We start from the raw sequence: 17,139 nt of genomic DNA on the forward strand, positions 1-17,139 counted from the left end.
CTCATACTTTCTGACCTTGAAGTGTATTTAAAGCTACAGCGGTTAAAACAGCACGGTACTGGCAGAATGATAGACATGTTGATCAGTGGAATCAAATTGAGAGTTCGGAAGTAGACTCACATCTCTGTAGTCAACTGATTTTTGATAAGCCTGCCAATTCCACTTTTCTGGGACGAAACGGTCTTTTCCACTAATGGTGCTGGGAGAATTGAATATTCATAACCAAAAGAGTGAAAGAAGATCCCTATCTCTCTCTCTCTTTCTACAAGAATCAACCCAAAATGTGTTGAATACCTAAACATAAAAGCCAGGACCATAAAAATCCTAGAAGATATTGTAGGGAATCATCTACAAGACCTTGTAGTATGTGGAGGTCTCTTAAACCTTACCTCAAAGCTTGAGCAACAAAAGAAAAAAATAGATAAATAGGACCTTCTCTAAATTAAATACTTCCACACCTCAAAGGACTTTGCGAAGAGGGTCAAAAGGCAGCCTTTTTAATGGGAGAAAATATTTGGAAATCACACATCCAACAAGGGACTATCTACCTATGATATATAAAGAGATCCTACAACTCAACAATAAAAAGACAAATGACTGGATTAAAAAATGGGCGAAAGATCTTAATAGACATTTTTCTAAAGAAATGTAAATGTTGGAAAAAATATTTCAATGTCTATTAGAGAAATGCAAGTCAAAGCAACAATGAGGGAAGTGGATTTGGCTCAACTGATAGAGCATCCACCTACCATATGGGAGTTCCAGGGTTCAAACCCAGGGCCTCCTGACCTGTGTGGTGAGCTGGCCCACGTGCAGTGCTGATGCGCACGAGGAGTGCCATGGCATGCGAGTGTCCCTCGCATAGGGGAGCCCCATGCGCAAGGAGTGCACCCTGAAAAGAGAGCCGCCCCGCATGAAAAAAGTGCAGCCTGCCCAGGAGTGGCACCACACACACGGAGATTGGCACAACAAGATGACACCATGAAAAGAGACACAGATTCCCAGTGCCGCTGACAAGAATGCAAGCGGACATAGAAGAACACACAGCGAATGGACACAGAGAGCAGACAACGGGGTGGGGGGTGGGGGGGTAGAGGAAAGAAAGAAATAAAAAATAAATTTTTAAAAAGAAAAGCTACAATGAGATATTGTTTCACATCTACAAGAATGGCCACGATAAAACAAACAAACCAGAAAACTACAAGTGTTGGAAGGATGTGCAGAAATAGGAATGCATATTAGCCATTGGTGGGAATGTAGAATGGTAGAGCCACTGTGGAAGCCTGGCCATTCCTAAGTAAATTAGATTAGATATGGATCTACTGTGTGACCCAGCAACACCACTGCTAGGTATATACCCAGAAAATCTGAGAGCAGGTCCACAAACAGACATATGCATGTAGGGATTATACTTAGTATTGATGCTTTAATGATGCTTTTTCAGAATTTGTAACAAATGTTTCACAACCATGCAAGGTATTAATATTAGGATGACATGTGGGAGCCCTGTGTGATGATACGCATGTTTTTTGTAAGTTCACACTTTTGCTATACACTTACTGTTTACGTACGTTTGTGTATAAAATGACGTACCTCAATAAAACTTTTTTTTAAATAAAAAAAAAAAAACCCACAAAATGCTTTTCAGTGTTTCCAATTCTCCCTCCTTGGGCCAAGCAACCATCTTCTCTCTTCTGTATTGTTTTACTAGCTTTTTAACTGCCCTCCCTGCTTCTACTTTTGATTCCTATTAGTGGTTTTTCAGCACTGCAGCTGGACTGTTAAAATATAAGTCAGATCATGTCACTCTGGTCCTGGTTTGAAGGGGAAATTTTTTAAAGGTTTCCCTGGTAAAACTTCTGATAAATGTTTATTTGTTACTTCCTGTAGGGTTTTTTCCCCCTAATTTCTTTGAACCTTAGTTGAATTTTTAAATTCATCTAGAAATTATTTTGTTGTGGTGTGATTTTTCTTTTTTAATTACTAACCACTAGTTTTATAACTCTAGTATAGTAAATGGTACTGGTTAAGGGGGAAAAAGTCAGTATGTTGATAGAAAATTATGTTAAAATGCATACATTTAGGGGGAATTGACATCTTTATAGTATTTAATCTTACTTTATTTCTAAGGATTTCTGTAAGCTATCTTGAATGAAAGATTTATGTCCATTTTATTTTCTAACTTGTTATCTTGGGGAATTAGTAAAACAATAGATTTTTATATCTTTTCTCAACAAGGTACCTTGTTGTTAACTTGGCCTTTGGTAACTTTACTCAATTCTATCTACATTGGATAAGGGCAACATTTATTAGGCCTGCCATTTTAGCCTTTCTTTTTTCATTTCTTTCCTAGTAGTCTTACTCCATTTTCTAAATGGAATTTTTATCATAGTCATGAAAAATTGTGGACTGCTCTTATATTTAGATGATGCCATATTAATAACACATCTTATTATCTGGCTTCTTAACATAGTGAGGGAAAATAGTGACATTTTTACTTCTTGTTGTTCAGCTTTTATGAAATGTGGAAGTGAAGACACTGCTCCAGTTATCATCTTTGTTTCCAAAATGTTTGCAGTTGATGCCAAGGCTTTGCCTCAGAATAAGCCAAGGTAAGGCTAAAAGGGAAGTTGGAGCGGGCCAGGAAAAAGGCATATGTTTGGTCAGGGTGCAATGGGAGTGTAGGTGGGAGGGCACAGATAATACTTTTCCTTTTCAGTGCAGAAATCATCTCAACCCCCAGAGTAATAGACAGATACGTAGTAACTGTGTCCTTTAGCTTGACAAAGCTTTGTAGGAGGAAGGGTCTAAAATCAGCCCTAGGACTATTGATTTGAACCCGTGTAAATTTGAAGAAGAGTAATCATAATAATGATCGTGGTAGCATGTCAGGCAGGTACTGATCTAAGTCTGTCATGTTGCATATAGTTTTATTTACCCAGTGGAAATCTATGAGTTTGTGAGTACCTCTGCTCCTCTCTGTGTATTGTGTAAGCACTGGGGTGGTAGGTGTAGGGACAGATTATTTCTCAAGGTTCCAGAGTCTGGGGCGGGAAGGGGGGGGTCTATTTATTCTACATTGTCTTTTTTTCCTTGTAAATTTCCTTCCTTCCCACCTCCACTGCCTCCCCTGCCAATTTATAAACTGACCATCCCTTTTGGGAATGACTGCAGCAACCTCCTAGGGGTCCCCTTGTCCTGTTTTCTAGTCCTGCTAATCCATTTGCCATCATTCCTTCAGATTGGTCTTTCTAGGACATAACTGCAAGGATATCAATCTCCTGCTTAAAAACCCTTAGGGATTCTCATTGCCTTGAGAAGTTTTTCCTGAAGTGTGAAATATGTATGGTTGGTGGTGATTTTCTTGTTAACTTGGGGGAACAGTTTTTAATTTAATTAGTTGTAATATTTATTTTAACATCTATTTTTGTATCTTATCTATGACAAGTGATAAAGCTTTTCCTTTTACAGTAATAAAATTTAAAATTTACTGAAGTAAAAAAGTCTGTTCGTTTAAATAATAAGTAAATAATATGTAGATGTGGCAGAAATCATGAAGGTGATATGTAAGTGACTGAAGTTTAGAGGTCCTTGGCCTATGAAATAAACTTGAATTGCATTTGTGGCATTTAAGACCCATCATGATCAGATTCCAAACCATTTTTTCAACCTGAATTTTATTTCTGATTCTCTAGTATGCTACACTATTCCTAGAACAAATTCCATGTCTTTATCTGTACTATTCCTCCATTTTGGAAGGTCCCTTTTAAAACTTCTGATGAAATCCTTTTCATCCTTCAAGGAAAAAGTTACATTTTTTTTTTTAGTAATTTCCTAGTGCTTTAGACTAGGACGCTTTAGTAATATTTGTCCTGAGGGTAAGTGAAGGAATAACTGAATGAATGAATGAACGAACGAACATCTGAATCAGGGAATGAATAGCCAAATGGTTTAATGACTAGCTAAATAAATGAATGAGTGAATAATCAAATGAGTAGATGTATAGTTACGTGTTTAGGCTTCTCTCAGGTAATTTTTCAATGCTACATGTAGCAGCAATTACTTGATGCCCTAGGCATTTAGATTTTTTTTGGTCATTGAGAGTATCTCAGAAATTCTAGTGCAATCCTAGAGAATGTTGGAGAATTGGAAAAATCACTCTTGAAATTTTGAATATATCCATTTATACCATTTAAAATTCTTATGATATCATCCTTCATTTTCCTTTTTTTTTTTTAAGGCAGTACCAGGCATTGAACCTAGTACCTCATACATGCAGAGCAGGCACTCAACCACTGAGGTGTAGCCACTCCTTTTTCATTTTCTTGCTCAAGAAAAATACTATTATTTGTTCATTTTCTATGAATGTTTTTCTTAAAAGTGCATCATCTGTTGTCCTGGTTTTGAATGTATATCCAACAGTGTAATTCCATCCCTTTAGGTTCTTTTACTGGTTTTATTTTTGTTTTTTAACCCATTTCAGATAGTTCAACAACTGTTGTGTTATAGCTTTTTCAAGTGTAACTTCATAAGGTCATCTTTATTACCTTATTCTTTTCCATGTGTTCCTTGATATCTTGCTAGTTTTTTTCAGGTAAGTTTTATTACTTTTTAAATATAGGGCAAAGGTACCATTCAGATAGGTATGGAGTTTGATAGCATTTTCATTTCTACTATGTTCGATATACCAAGGAAGAAGAAGTTGAGGGTCATTTTTCTTTAGCATATACTAGAGTATATTAAGTAGTAACAAGTAATGAGAAGAAAGAGAAATAGAGGTAAGAATCTCAGGGAAAAGGTGACATTTGAGTAAAATCCTGAAGGAAATAAGGGAAAGAGGCAGCTTGGGAATCTGCGGGGACTTGGGGGGCAGGGAGAACTAAAAGCTCTGAGGCAGGAACATGCCTGGGACCAGAGGATCCCAAGGTGACTGAATCTGAGTGAATGAACAGCAGAGTAGCAGTAGGAGATGAAGTCAGAGAAGTAGCAGTGGCCAGATTGTGTAGGGTATTTTTCATCATTGTAAGGAATTTTGGCTTTTATTGTGAATGAATTGGGAAGTCATTGGAATGTTTTGAGCTGAGGTATAATATAAACTGACTTTAGTTTTATAGTGATTATTCTGATTGAGTTTGTTGAAAAATTCAATGTAGTCCATTGATTAGTCTTTTCCTTTAGTGCTTTTCATATCCTGTTTGAGAGATCTTTGTTTCTTTACCCCATGGTCATGACGATGCTCTTCTGTGTGGTTTGAGGTAGGGGTTAAGTTTAATTTTTTTTTTTCTGTGCCTATCCCCTTTATGCAGAGGTTAGCAAACTAACATTCACTGTCCAAATCCAGCCTGCCTCCTGTTTTTTGTAAATAAAATTTTATTGGTATACAGCTCATTTATTGACATATTGCCCATGGCTGTTTTGTGCTGCAACAGAATTATCTGCAGCAGAGACCGCATGGCCCACAAAGCCTAAAATATTTACCCCTGATCTAAGAAAAAAAGACTGACCTTTACTTACTGTTTAAAAGTGCCACTTCTTTTGTAAATGAAATACCTACATATGTGTGGGGCTGTTTCAAGACTTTCTCTTCTATTCTAATTATCGGTCTATCTCTGAACCAAGACCACACTGTCTTAATTACTGTAGCCTTATCTTTGTAGCTTAATTGCTTGCTTACTGTAATTATATGCATATTCATTATTGTTGACTCTTCTCAGCCTTTTATGTTTCCATATAAATTTTGGAAGCACCTTGTCAATATGCACATATATGCACACACAAACTTGATTAGGGATTGTACTGAAGTTATATAACTATTCTGAGAGAAAGGACATCTTTACACCACTGAGAATCCCAATCCATTAATGTGGTATTTGTTTGTTTGTTTACTTTTTTATTTACTTGGAGGTTCTGGGGATTGAACCCAGGGCTTCAAACATGGGAAGCAGGTGCTCAACCACTGAGCTACATCCACTCCCCAAGAGAGTTGGTTTTTTTTTTGTTTTGTTTTTAGGAGATACCAGAAATTGAACCAGGGACCTTGTATATGGGAAGCAGGCACTTAACTACTTGAGCTACACCTGTTCCCCTCTCCATTTATTTGTTTATTTATTAAAGATTTATTTATTTATTTCTCTCCCCTTCTCCCCCCACCCCGGTTGTCTGTTCTCTGTGTCTATTTGCTGCGTCTTTTTCTTTGTCCGTTTCTGTTGTTGTCAGCGACACGGGAATCTGTGTTTCTTTTTGCTGCGTCATCTTGTTGCGTCATTTTTCAGTGTGGGCGGTGCCATTCCTGGGCAGGCTCCACTTTCTTTAGCGCTGGGCAGCTCTCCTTACGGGGTGCACTTCTTGCACGTGGGGCTTCTCTACGCGGGGGACACTCCGGGCCCGGGGTTTGAACCGCAGACCTCCCATGTGGTAGATGGACGCCCTAACCACTGGGCCAAGTCTGCTGCCTCTCCATTTATTTAGATCATTAATTATCTCTATAACATTTTATTAGTTTTCTAGGCAGTGTTCTTACACATCTTTATTGTAGATATTAGATTGTTTTTAATACAATGATAAATGTATTATTTTTTAAAATTACATTTTTAATGTTTTTTTCTGATATTCTGAAATACAGTTGATTCTTCTTCTAGCCTGTCAAGTTATCCAGGAGAAAGTTACAAAGACCTTTGGACTGGTTCCATTATAAATTTATACCAGCTCTAATTTCACTTAGGTCTAGCTTTTCTATTTAAAAAAAATCCATCTTTTGCTCATTCCCTACTGCATTCCCTTAGAGGCTGTGCCAGACCTTTTCTACTCCTTAAATTCCCAGTCACATCACTCTGGGATAGATAGCCTTTTTTCACTGGTAAGATTAAGGCCAGGAACAGATGTAGCTCAGTGGTTGAGCACCTGCTTCCCATGTACAAGGTCCTGCGTTCGGTCCCTGGTACCTCCTAAAAACAAACGAAAAAACCAACTCTCATTGGGAAGCGGATGTAGCTCAGTGGTTGAGCACCTGCTTCCCACATTCAAGGTCCTGGGTTCAATCCCCAGAACCTCCAAATAAATCATTTCATTTTGTATCTGTTTATTCTCTTAATAATTCACTTATTCTAATATTTCATTCATAGCGTCTTTGGGTTTTCTCTGTACATAATATCAACTGCAAATGATGACATTTTTGTTTTTTTTTTTTCTTTTCCGTATTACCCTGGCTAGGACCTCCACTGCATCATTTAGAAAAAGTGGTGAGATCAAGCATCCTGGTGTCCTTTACACTCTCTCAGAGGCCTTCAACATTTCTTCATAAAATATGATAGTAGGTTTTTTGTTGTTTTTATTAAATAAATTGTGTCAAATCTGGGAACTTTCCTGCCATCTCTGGTATGTTTTTGTTTGTTTTTTAATGATGAAGTGGATATTGAATTTTATCAGATGCTTTTTCTGATGTCTTTTTTTTTTAATGTGGGGGAATTACAATGATGGGCTTTTGTTCCTGGAGTAAACTCCCATCTTTTTCCTCTGTCTGCTTTTAAGATTTTCTCTCTGCCTTTAGTTTTCAATAATATGCCAACATTTGGTTTACTTTTTCTGGGAGTCATAAAATTTATTAAACTTATGGCTTAATCTGTTAGTTTGGAAAATCTTGAGTCATTAGTTCTACAGATACTGCCTGTATTAAATTCTCTTTCTGGTACTCCAGTTATGCATATGTTAGATCGTTCACCCTATCTGCCTTTTCTTAACTTTCCATCTTTTTGTTTTGTTTTTGTTTTTGTTTTTTTGGTCTTTATGCTTTGGTTTGTCTATTTTCTTCTGGCCTATCTTCTGGTTCACAGATCTCTCATTTAATTTAGTTGCAGATTTCAGGGTAGGGAGGCACAAGGTTTCTGAATCAGGCAGAGAGGAGCAAGGAGAAGGACAGCGGCCTGGATGTCTTGATGCTCAGTCCTAGGTTATGGGGGTGAAGATGCTTAAACCAGGATTGAGCTTGTACTTGTGTTGGGGTTGAGTGTGCAGGTAGGGGATTATGAGGATCTACATAGGAAAGGGGCCAAGTTCTCAAAGTTTGTCTGCCTGCCTGGTTTGTACGTCCCAAACTCACAAATAGAATGCCCATTTTTATTCAACTTAATGTTTCCCTGTCATAAAGTCCTTTTTGGTATTAAAACTTCAAATGCTTTCTCTGTGGCCAGCAGACATGAGGGTTACTCTTTACGATAAACTGTATACCATGGACCAACTACCAGCAAACACACAAATGCTCACACACTGCCTTTTCTATGGTGGTACTTCTTGGATCTAACCCTATAACTGATCGTTCAGTTTAACCTTCTAGTCCTGCTAAATTGCCAGTTCTTGGCCAGACTTTGAAACCTTCCTTTTGAACCTCAGTTCTCCATAAAGATCTATTTTCATACTTTGGAGAAAACCTCAGTTGTTTACCTAGGCCTTATGCTTGTTTCTCTACAGGGATGTCCTCAGCCCTGGTGTCTGTTACTTGCTCCTGTCCTCCCTGTTCTTTGTCTCTCTGGAAGGAATATGGGTATCTGAGAAAGGTCCCATGCTAACGTGCCAAGCTGCATTTGGGGACATGGGGCTCTTGCATATCAGCTCATTAACTGAGAATACCTGGGGATACAGTCTTTCTTAATGGAAGCCTGATAGGCCCTCTCACCTTTTTGTACAGAGAGGGAACTTAGAGAAACCCTTACCTGGAAGGGAGCTGGGATAGATCATCGTGTTGTCCATCCATATTTCAACTTGCTTTTCCCCTGCTTGAAGAGACAGATGCTTGCTGTTGACCGATGTTAACATATTTGTGATACCCTGTAGACCTCTCACTCAAGATGAAATTGCACAGAGACGTGAGCGTGCGAGACAGAGGCATGCGGAGAAGCTGGCAGCAGCCCGGGGGCAGACACCCTTGGAGCCTGACCAAGATGGGAGTGCCTTTGAAACAAATCCAAAGGGAGAAGAGCCAAGAGGTATAGTTTTCCTAAATAGGTACTGGTGAGAGGTGATTGACTTTTTGCTTAACTTGGTGCACTCATCCTTTAGTGGTTGAGCGGTTAGCTTTTATTGTAGCTTTTATCAGTATTCTTCCATTCTTGTTGAATATTCTTTCCTGAGACTGGGGCAGATGTATCATAGTCTCTGTTCCCTCTGTGTTTCCAAGCAGTTCCTGGATTAGAGAGCATTCTCAGTACTCATTATCCTTTGCTTCCTGCAGGTGATGAGCAACAGGTGGAGAGTATGACCCTTAAGCCTGTGCCCCAGGAAGGAGATAATCAGGAGTCTTTTATTGCATTTGCTCGAGTGTTCAGTGGTGTGGCTCGAAGAGGGAAGAAAATTTTTGTCTTGGGGCCCAAGTACAGTCCTCTTGAATTTTTGCAACGGGTAAGAATTGGAAGTAAAACATTTATCTATTTTTTTCAAATTCTGCATATTTTTAGATTGGTCAAGATTTGTGAATAGCTTGTAGATTTATTTTGTTTCTACCAAAGCTTATCTGAGTGAATCCATGTGTCTCTTCTTGTGTTGCTCTGGTAACATTTGGTATATCTGTCTCAGTAGCATTTGGGAAACCAAACCAGTATATGATCCAAATTTTCAGGCCTTATTTAATTATAAGACTTTTCTCCTTAAGACAGGAGTCGCGCTGTGGTATGGCTAGAGGAAGGTAAGAGCCAGGGCAGTGGCAGATCTGTGAGGAAGGTAGGGACGCAGAGACTTGGGGTGGGGGGGGGGGGCGCAGGCCAAAGGGCTGGGCAGTAAGCAGTTCACAGGCAGCAGGTGCAAGTGGGCAGAGCCCAGGACTCTGGTCAGAAGGCTTTGCACCTGGGTGAACAGCCGATAGCTATGTCAAATGTCAAAACAGGATCACAGGCCAGAGCTGCCTCAGATGTTTTTAGATGTAAATGAGGTATATACTTAGTAGTTAAATAAATAGAGTTCATGGGATGGTGAAGATGGTCCAGGGAGCCAGTCAGGATGAGCAGGAAACATTAAGTCAAGAACTCATCAGACAGAGATCAGCAGCCTCGTGCCTGGGAAAGCACATGCTTCTCTTCCTGCCGGAGGCTGCTTCAGGGGCGAGAGGCAATCTATCTGCAACCCAAGAAGCAACTGTATTTGGTTGCAAGTCATCAGGGGACTGGTGTTAGTTAAAGGAAACCTCTGCCCTTAGCTTTTCCTGGCCTTGAGTGCTTATTTGACCAGTTTTGGCAATTTAACTATTTGAAATTATGTTGCTGAGTGGTGCTTAGGCAGTGCTTGCTGGGCTGTGGCATGTTCTGTTTCAGACAGAAGGAGCACAATGAATGAATGTGAATAGGGCTGTGTGTTTTTCAGAAACTGAAAGTGCCATAGTGGTGTGTATAAAAACCCATTTATAGTTTTAACATTATCATAAATGATAAATGATCATTAATTACCATCTTGGCTTGAATTTGAGGCCATGGGACATAATTGGTAGTTTGTTGTTTATCAGTAAGGGTCAAGTTTTTTTATTTTATTTTTTTCTTTTGTTTTCTCTGAACTGTCCAGATGAATAAGAAATTGTTATTTAATTGAACACTGACTTAATAAGGTTTTGACTTAACAAATTCCATGACACTCAGTTTATCTTTTGTGCTTTTGCTCTTGTAGAACTAGAACATTGAAATCAACTCCTTATGTGTCAGGTAACTCCATATGTGTTAGGTAGATAGGATAAAATGAATCGACAGCACAGACGACTCATTTCAGTAGTCAGAACCCCATAAAACCTAATCCCAACCTGCTTTTTAAAAAATTGAGATATTTTAGATATACCCCAGAGGTAACTGCCTACCCAGAATTCTATGTTTAACCTTTATATTAGTTTTCTGTTGTTGCGTAACTGATTATCACAAATTTATCAGCTTAAAACAATACACATTTATCATCTCCCATTTTCTGTGGATTAGGAGTCCCCACATGGCTTAGCTGGGTCCTCTGCTTAGGGTCTCATGAAGCATCACAGTGTTAGCCAAGGCTGCACTTCTCATCTGGAGGCTTTAATGGGGAAGAATCTGCTTCCAGGCTCACTTAGGTTGGCAGAATTCATTTCCTTGTACCTGTAGGACTGAGAGCCCTGGCCTCTTTCTGGCCTTTATCTGGAGGCTACTTGCAGCATCTTGAGGCTTGCCATGTGGACTTACCCGGCTTGGCTGCTTCTTCAGCAAGCCAGTGAGGAGAGTCTCTAGAGTAAGTCTACTGAAGTAAGACAGGCTCCTACAATGTTCTGTAGTCATAAGAGTGATAGCCGTTCACCTTCATCATACGCTGTTTGTTAGAAGCAAGCCACAGCTCCCACTCCCACTTAAAGGGAAGATTATTCAAAGGTGTGAACACCGGAGAGCAGGGATCATGGAGGGGGGCTACCGTAGAGTCTGTCTGCCACAGCCTTCTCTTGCTTTCTTTATAGTTTTACCACCTTTTTATTTATTACGGAAAAAATAGTTACATTTGCATATTTTTTAACTTTTTAATAAATGGAATCATACTGTATTTGGTTTTCTACAGCTTACCTGTTTTTACTCAATATTGTGAGATTAATCTGTGTGAATGCTTATATGAATTCCAGTTCATTCATTGTTCACTACTGCATACTATTCCATTATATAAATATAGATTCCATTGTTCATGTTCCTTTCACTGTATTTGGGCTGCTTTTATTTTTTGCTCTTCTAAAATGCTACCCTGAATACTTTTGTACATATCACCTTGTGCATGTTTGCAATAGATTCTAGGGAGTACACTCATTAGAGGAATTGGCTGGGTCATAGAACATGCATATCTTCAGTATTAACTGGATGATTCCAAATTCTCCTCCAAAGTGTTTTTTCTGATTATACTCCTAACAGGAGGGACCAACAATTCCAGCCTTTCCGTATCTCCAAAATTTGGTATTGTCAGATTTTTAATTTCTGCCAATCTGATTGATATGATGTAGTGTTTTGTTGTGATTTAAATTTATATTTTTCCAGATTACTATTTTATTATGTTTATTGGTCATCCATGTTTTGTTTTGTTTTTGATGAAGAAAAAGGTGGAATTGAATCTTTTTAACAGGACACTGCAGGGTATGAAATTCCACATAGAAATAAGAAACTCAATAGGAGGAAAGGCAAAAAGGCCTTTTGCTTGTTGTTCCATCATGACATTTGTCTTTAGTTTTGTTTCTTTTTTTTTTTTTTAAGATTTATTTATTTATTTCTCTCCCCTTCCCCCCCTACCGTCTGTTCTCTTTGTCTATTTTGCTGCGTCTTTGTCTGCTTCTGTCGTCAGCGGCACCGGAATCTGTGTTTCTTTTTGGTTGCATCATCTCGTTGTGTCAGCTCTGTGTGTGCGGTGCCATTTTTGGGCAGGCTGCATTTCTTTCACGCTGGGCAGCTCTCCTTATGGGGCGCACTCCTTGCATGTGGCTTAGAAGTCCTTTGTATATTCTAGATTCTAATTCCATGTCAGTTTTAAGTTTTACAAATTTCTTCTTCGAGGTTGGGAGTTCATTTTCTATTAGAAATACAATAGAATAGAATTCATTCTATTCTTTAGAAATAGAATTAATTTCTATTAGAAATGAATAGAAAAGTTCATTTTCTATTACCAAATAGAACAGAACTTTTAATTTTAACAGAGTTGAATTTTTAAGTCTTTTCCTTTATGGACTCTGCTTTGTGTGTCTTGCTTAAGAAAATTAAAATTATAATTAGCTTGAAATCACAAAGGTTTCTCCTAAAACATTTAGTATTTTACCTTTCATGTTCAAATGTTTTATTCTGTGTTTGTGTATGGAAAGAAGGGATCCAGTTCCTTCCCCTCTCCCAGTTTTTCCCCCTCTCCAAATAGCCAGTTATTTAGGTTATTTTAAATGATTTTCATTAAAGTTCTATAATTTTCCCTTAAAGATCTTGAAAACTTTTGTTAGCTTTATCCTTCATTATATTTTGTTGCTATTCTAAAATTGACTGTTTAAAATGATTTATTTTCTATCTATTGCTGATAAATACTATTGTACTATTGTACAATGGACTTTCGTATATTGATCTTACATCCAGTCACCTTGCTATAAACTAAATTATTACTCATAATAATTAGCCTATAGATTGTTTTAGATAGATAATCATATTGTTTGTGGATGGTTCTATTTCTTCCTCTCTAAGCCTTATATCTTTTATTTCTTTCCAACCTATCTTTAAGGCTACCCTGCTGAGATATTGTTGTGACATACATTTAGATGCAACATATGCCTGAAAGGCCATCATTTTTGTGAAGTTTCCAAGTCTGCTCTGATACAGTGGTCTCTCCCTATGTTGAGCTTTTATTAACTTACTTGCTTGTACTACTTTTTTGTCATTCACTCTCTCTGTGGAGGTAGTTATTTTTGTAAATGTTGTATCTCAAAATAGATTGTTTTTATTTTCTATAAATTTTTTAAACTAGAGAAGTTGTAGGTTTACAGAAAAATGATGTAAAAAACACAGCATTCCCATACCCCATTATTAACACTTTGCATTAATGTGGTACCTTTGGTTCAATTGATGAATGAATATTATAACTCTACTATTAACTATAATCCATAGTTTATATTAGGGTGTTTTTCCCCCATATATCACCCTATTATTAACACCTTGCGTTAGTGTGGTGCATTTAATATAATTCACGAAAGAACTTTTTTATACTTGTACTCTTAACTATATAGTCTGTCACTCACAATAGGGTTTTCTGTGTTGTACAGTCCTGTTTTATCTTTTATGCTAGTAGTACATAAGCAACCTAAAATTTCCCCTTTAAACCACATTCACATATATAATTCAGTGCTATTAATTAAATTCACACTGTTGTGCTACCATTACTACCACCCATTTCCAAAACTTTACAATGAACCCAAATAGAAATTCTGGGCTAATTAAGCATTAACTCCCCGTTACCTACCTGCAACCCAGCCCCTCGTAACTCTATTCTAGATTCAAACTATATAAGTTTCCTGTTTTATTTATTTCATATCAGTGAGTTCATATAATATTTGTTGTTTTGTGTCTAGCTTATTTCACTAAATATAATGTCTTCAAGGTTAATCCATGTTGTTGCATGAATCAGAATTTCATTCCTTTTTTTTCTAATTGAAAATATACATACCATATAATCCATCCAAAGTATACAGTAGATATCAGAGGCTTTCACAATAATCACAGAGTTGCGCATTCATTACCACAATCAATTTTAGAACATTTTCATTGCTCCAAACATAGAAAACAAAAAAGAAAAAATCCTTACTCCATATACCCCCTTATTGTTGACCTTTAGCATTGGTGTAGTCCCTTTGTTTGAATTAAGGGGAAAAATTACAATGTTACTGTTAATGGTGGTTGATAGTTGCATTAGTTGTCTTTTTTCCATATACCACTCTGTTATTAACATCTTGTAATAGTGACCTACATTTAGTTACAGTTCATGAAAGAACATTCTTATATTTGTACTATTGACCACAGGCATCATCCACAGTCAAGGTTCACTATGTTAATACAGTCCCATGTTTCATCCTCTGCTTTCTTTCTAGTGACATACATAACCCTAAACTTCCTTTTTCAACCACAATCACTTGCACAATTGTTAATTATCCTTACAATATTATGCTTCCTTTGCTTCTATCCATTTTGAAATATTTACTATCAGTCTTATTGTAAATTCTGCACAAAGTAAGTATCAGCTTCCCTTTCTTCATCCTTGTTCTATTTCCTGGTAACCTATATTTTAGAAATTATGTCTATGAGTTTGCTCTTTATATATAGTTCATATTAATGAGATCATACAATATTCCATCTTTTGGCAATTGTGAATAATGCCATTATGAACATCGGTGCACTTATGGCTATGTGTGCCCCTGCTTTCGTTTCTTCTGAGTAAATACCCAGAAATGGGATTGCTGTATCATATGGCATTTCTATGCTTAGCTTCCTGAGGAACCATCAAGCTGTGTTCTACAATGGCTATACCATTTAATATTCTTGCTAGCAGTGAATAAGTGTTCCTATTTCTCCACAACCTCTCTAGTACTTGTAGTTTTCTGTTTTTTTAAATAGTGGCCAATCTAGTTGGTGTGAAATGATACGTCGTGGCTTTGATTTTCATTTCCCTAGTAGCTAGTGATGTTGTGCATCTTTTATGTGCTTTTTTTTCTTTAAGATTTATTTTTATTTATTTCTCTCCCTGTCATGCCCTCCCCCCCGCCCCATTGTTTGCTCACTTTGTCCGTTTTCACTGTGTGTTCTGTGTCTCCTTGCATTCTCGACAGCCCCAGGAATCTGTGTCTCTTTTTTTGTTGTTGCATCATCTTGCTGCGTCAGCTCTCCATGTGTGCGGCACCACTCCTGGGCGGGCTGCACTTTTCGCACAGGGCGGCTCTCCTTGAGGGGTGCACTCCTTGTGCATGGGGCTCCCATACGTGGGGAACACCCCTGCGTGGCATGGCACTTCTTGCACGCGGCAGCACTGAGTGTAGGCCAGCTCACCATCGGGCCAGGAGGCCCTGGGTTTGTACCCTGGACCTCCTATATGGTAGGTGGACTCTCTGTCAGTTGAGCCACATCTGCTTCCCTTTTATGTGCTTTTTAGCCTTTTGTATTTCCTCTTTGGAAAAATGTTTACTCAAATCTTTTGCCCATTTCTTAATTGAGTCATCGGTCTTTTTATTGTTGAATTTTAGGCTTTCTTTGTATATTCTGGATATTAAACCCTTATTGGATATAGGATTTCTGAATATTTTTTCCCATTGAGTAGGCTACCTTTCCACCATCTTGACAAAGTCCTTTGAATCACAAAAGTGTTTAATTTTGAGGAGGTCCCATTTATCTATTTTTTCTTTCATTGCTTATGCTTTGGGTGTAAGTTCTAAGAATCCTCTGCCTACCACAGGGTCTTGAAGATGCTTCTTTATGTTTTCTTCTAGGAGTTTTACGGTCCTAACTCTTACATTTAGGTCTTTGATCCATTTTGCCATCTTTCCCATCACCATTTGTTGAAGGGACTGTTCTGTCCCAGATAAGCAGACTTAGCATAGATGTGAGGGTGTATTTCTGAACTCTCAATTTGACTCCATTGATCTATATAGCTTTCTTCATGCCAATACCATGCTCTTTGGACCACTGTAAATTTGTAATATGCTTTAAAGTCAGGAAGTGTGAATCCTCGGACTTTGTTCTTTTTCAAGATGTTTTTGGCTGTTCACAGCTCCTCTCCCTTCCAAATAAATTTGATTATTGGCTTTGCCATTTCTGCAAAGTAGGCTCTTTGGATTTTGATTGGGATTGTATTGAATCTATAAATCAGTTTAGGTAGAATTCACATTCATTTGTGTAGGTCTCCTTTGATTTCTTTTAACAGTGTTTTGTAGTTTTCTGCGTACAGATCCTTTACATCCTTGGTGAAATTTATTCCTAGATATTTGATTAGTCTAGTTGCTATTTTAAATGGAATTTGTTTCTTGATTTCCTCCTCAGATTGCCCATTACTAGTGTGTAGAAACTCTATGGATTTTTGTGTGCTGCTCTTGTATCCTGCCACTTTGCTGAACTTATTAGTTCTATTAGTTTTGTTGCAGGTATTTTGTGATTTTCTAAATACAGGATCATCTCATCTGCAGATCATGAAAGTTTTATTCCTTTCTGATTTGGAAGCCTTTTTTTTTTACTTTTTCTTGCTTAATTACTCTAACTAGAACTTGTAGCACAATGTTGAATAACACTGGTGACAGCGAACATCCTTGTCTTGTTCCCAGTTTTATAAGGAAAACTTTCCCTTCTGCATCGAGTATGGTGTTGGCAATGGGTTTTTCATATATGCCCTTTATCATGTTGAGGAAATTTCTTTCTATTCCTATCTTTCGGAGTGTTTTTTAATCCAGAAAAGGTGTTAGATTTTGTCAAATGCCTTTTCTACATCAATCGAAATGATCATGTGGTTTTTCTCCTTCAATTTGTTAATGTGGTATATTATATTAATTGAATCTCTTGTGTTGAACTACCCTTTGATACCTGGAATAAAACCCACTTGCTCATGAATAATTGTTTGAAGGTGCTGTTGGATTCTATTTGCAAGTATTTTGTTGAGGATTTTTGCATCTTT

The 17,139-nt window shown here is 37.7% G+C and overlaps 1 protein-coding gene across 2 annotated transcripts in view; it reads left to right on the plus strand.

Annotated features, from left to right (window-relative positions):
• Positions 1-17,139, plus strand: part of EFL1 (elongation factor like GTPase 1) — a 187,495-nt gene that overhangs the window by 59,951 nt on the left and 110,405 nt on the right. For both annotated transcript variants that reach the window (XM_004472092.3, XM_023582691.2), the window contains exons 12-14: positions 2,513-2,612; positions 8,827-8,978; positions 9,224-9,390. In XM_004472092.3, coding sequence (XP_004472149.1) covers positions 2,513-2,612; positions 8,827-8,978; positions 9,224-9,390 — 419 coding nt within the window. The remainder of the gene's footprint in view (positions 1-2,512; positions 2,613-8,826; positions 8,979-9,223; positions 9,391-17,139) is intronic.

This window comes from Dasypus novemcinctus, chromosome 3 (assembly GCF_030445035.2).
Source record: "Dasypus novemcinctus isolate mDasNov1 chromosome 3, mDasNov1.1.hap2, whole genome shotgun sequence".
Classification (NCBI taxonomy): Eukaryota; Metazoa; Chordata; class Mammalia; order Cingulata; family Dasypodidae; genus Dasypus; species Dasypus novemcinctus.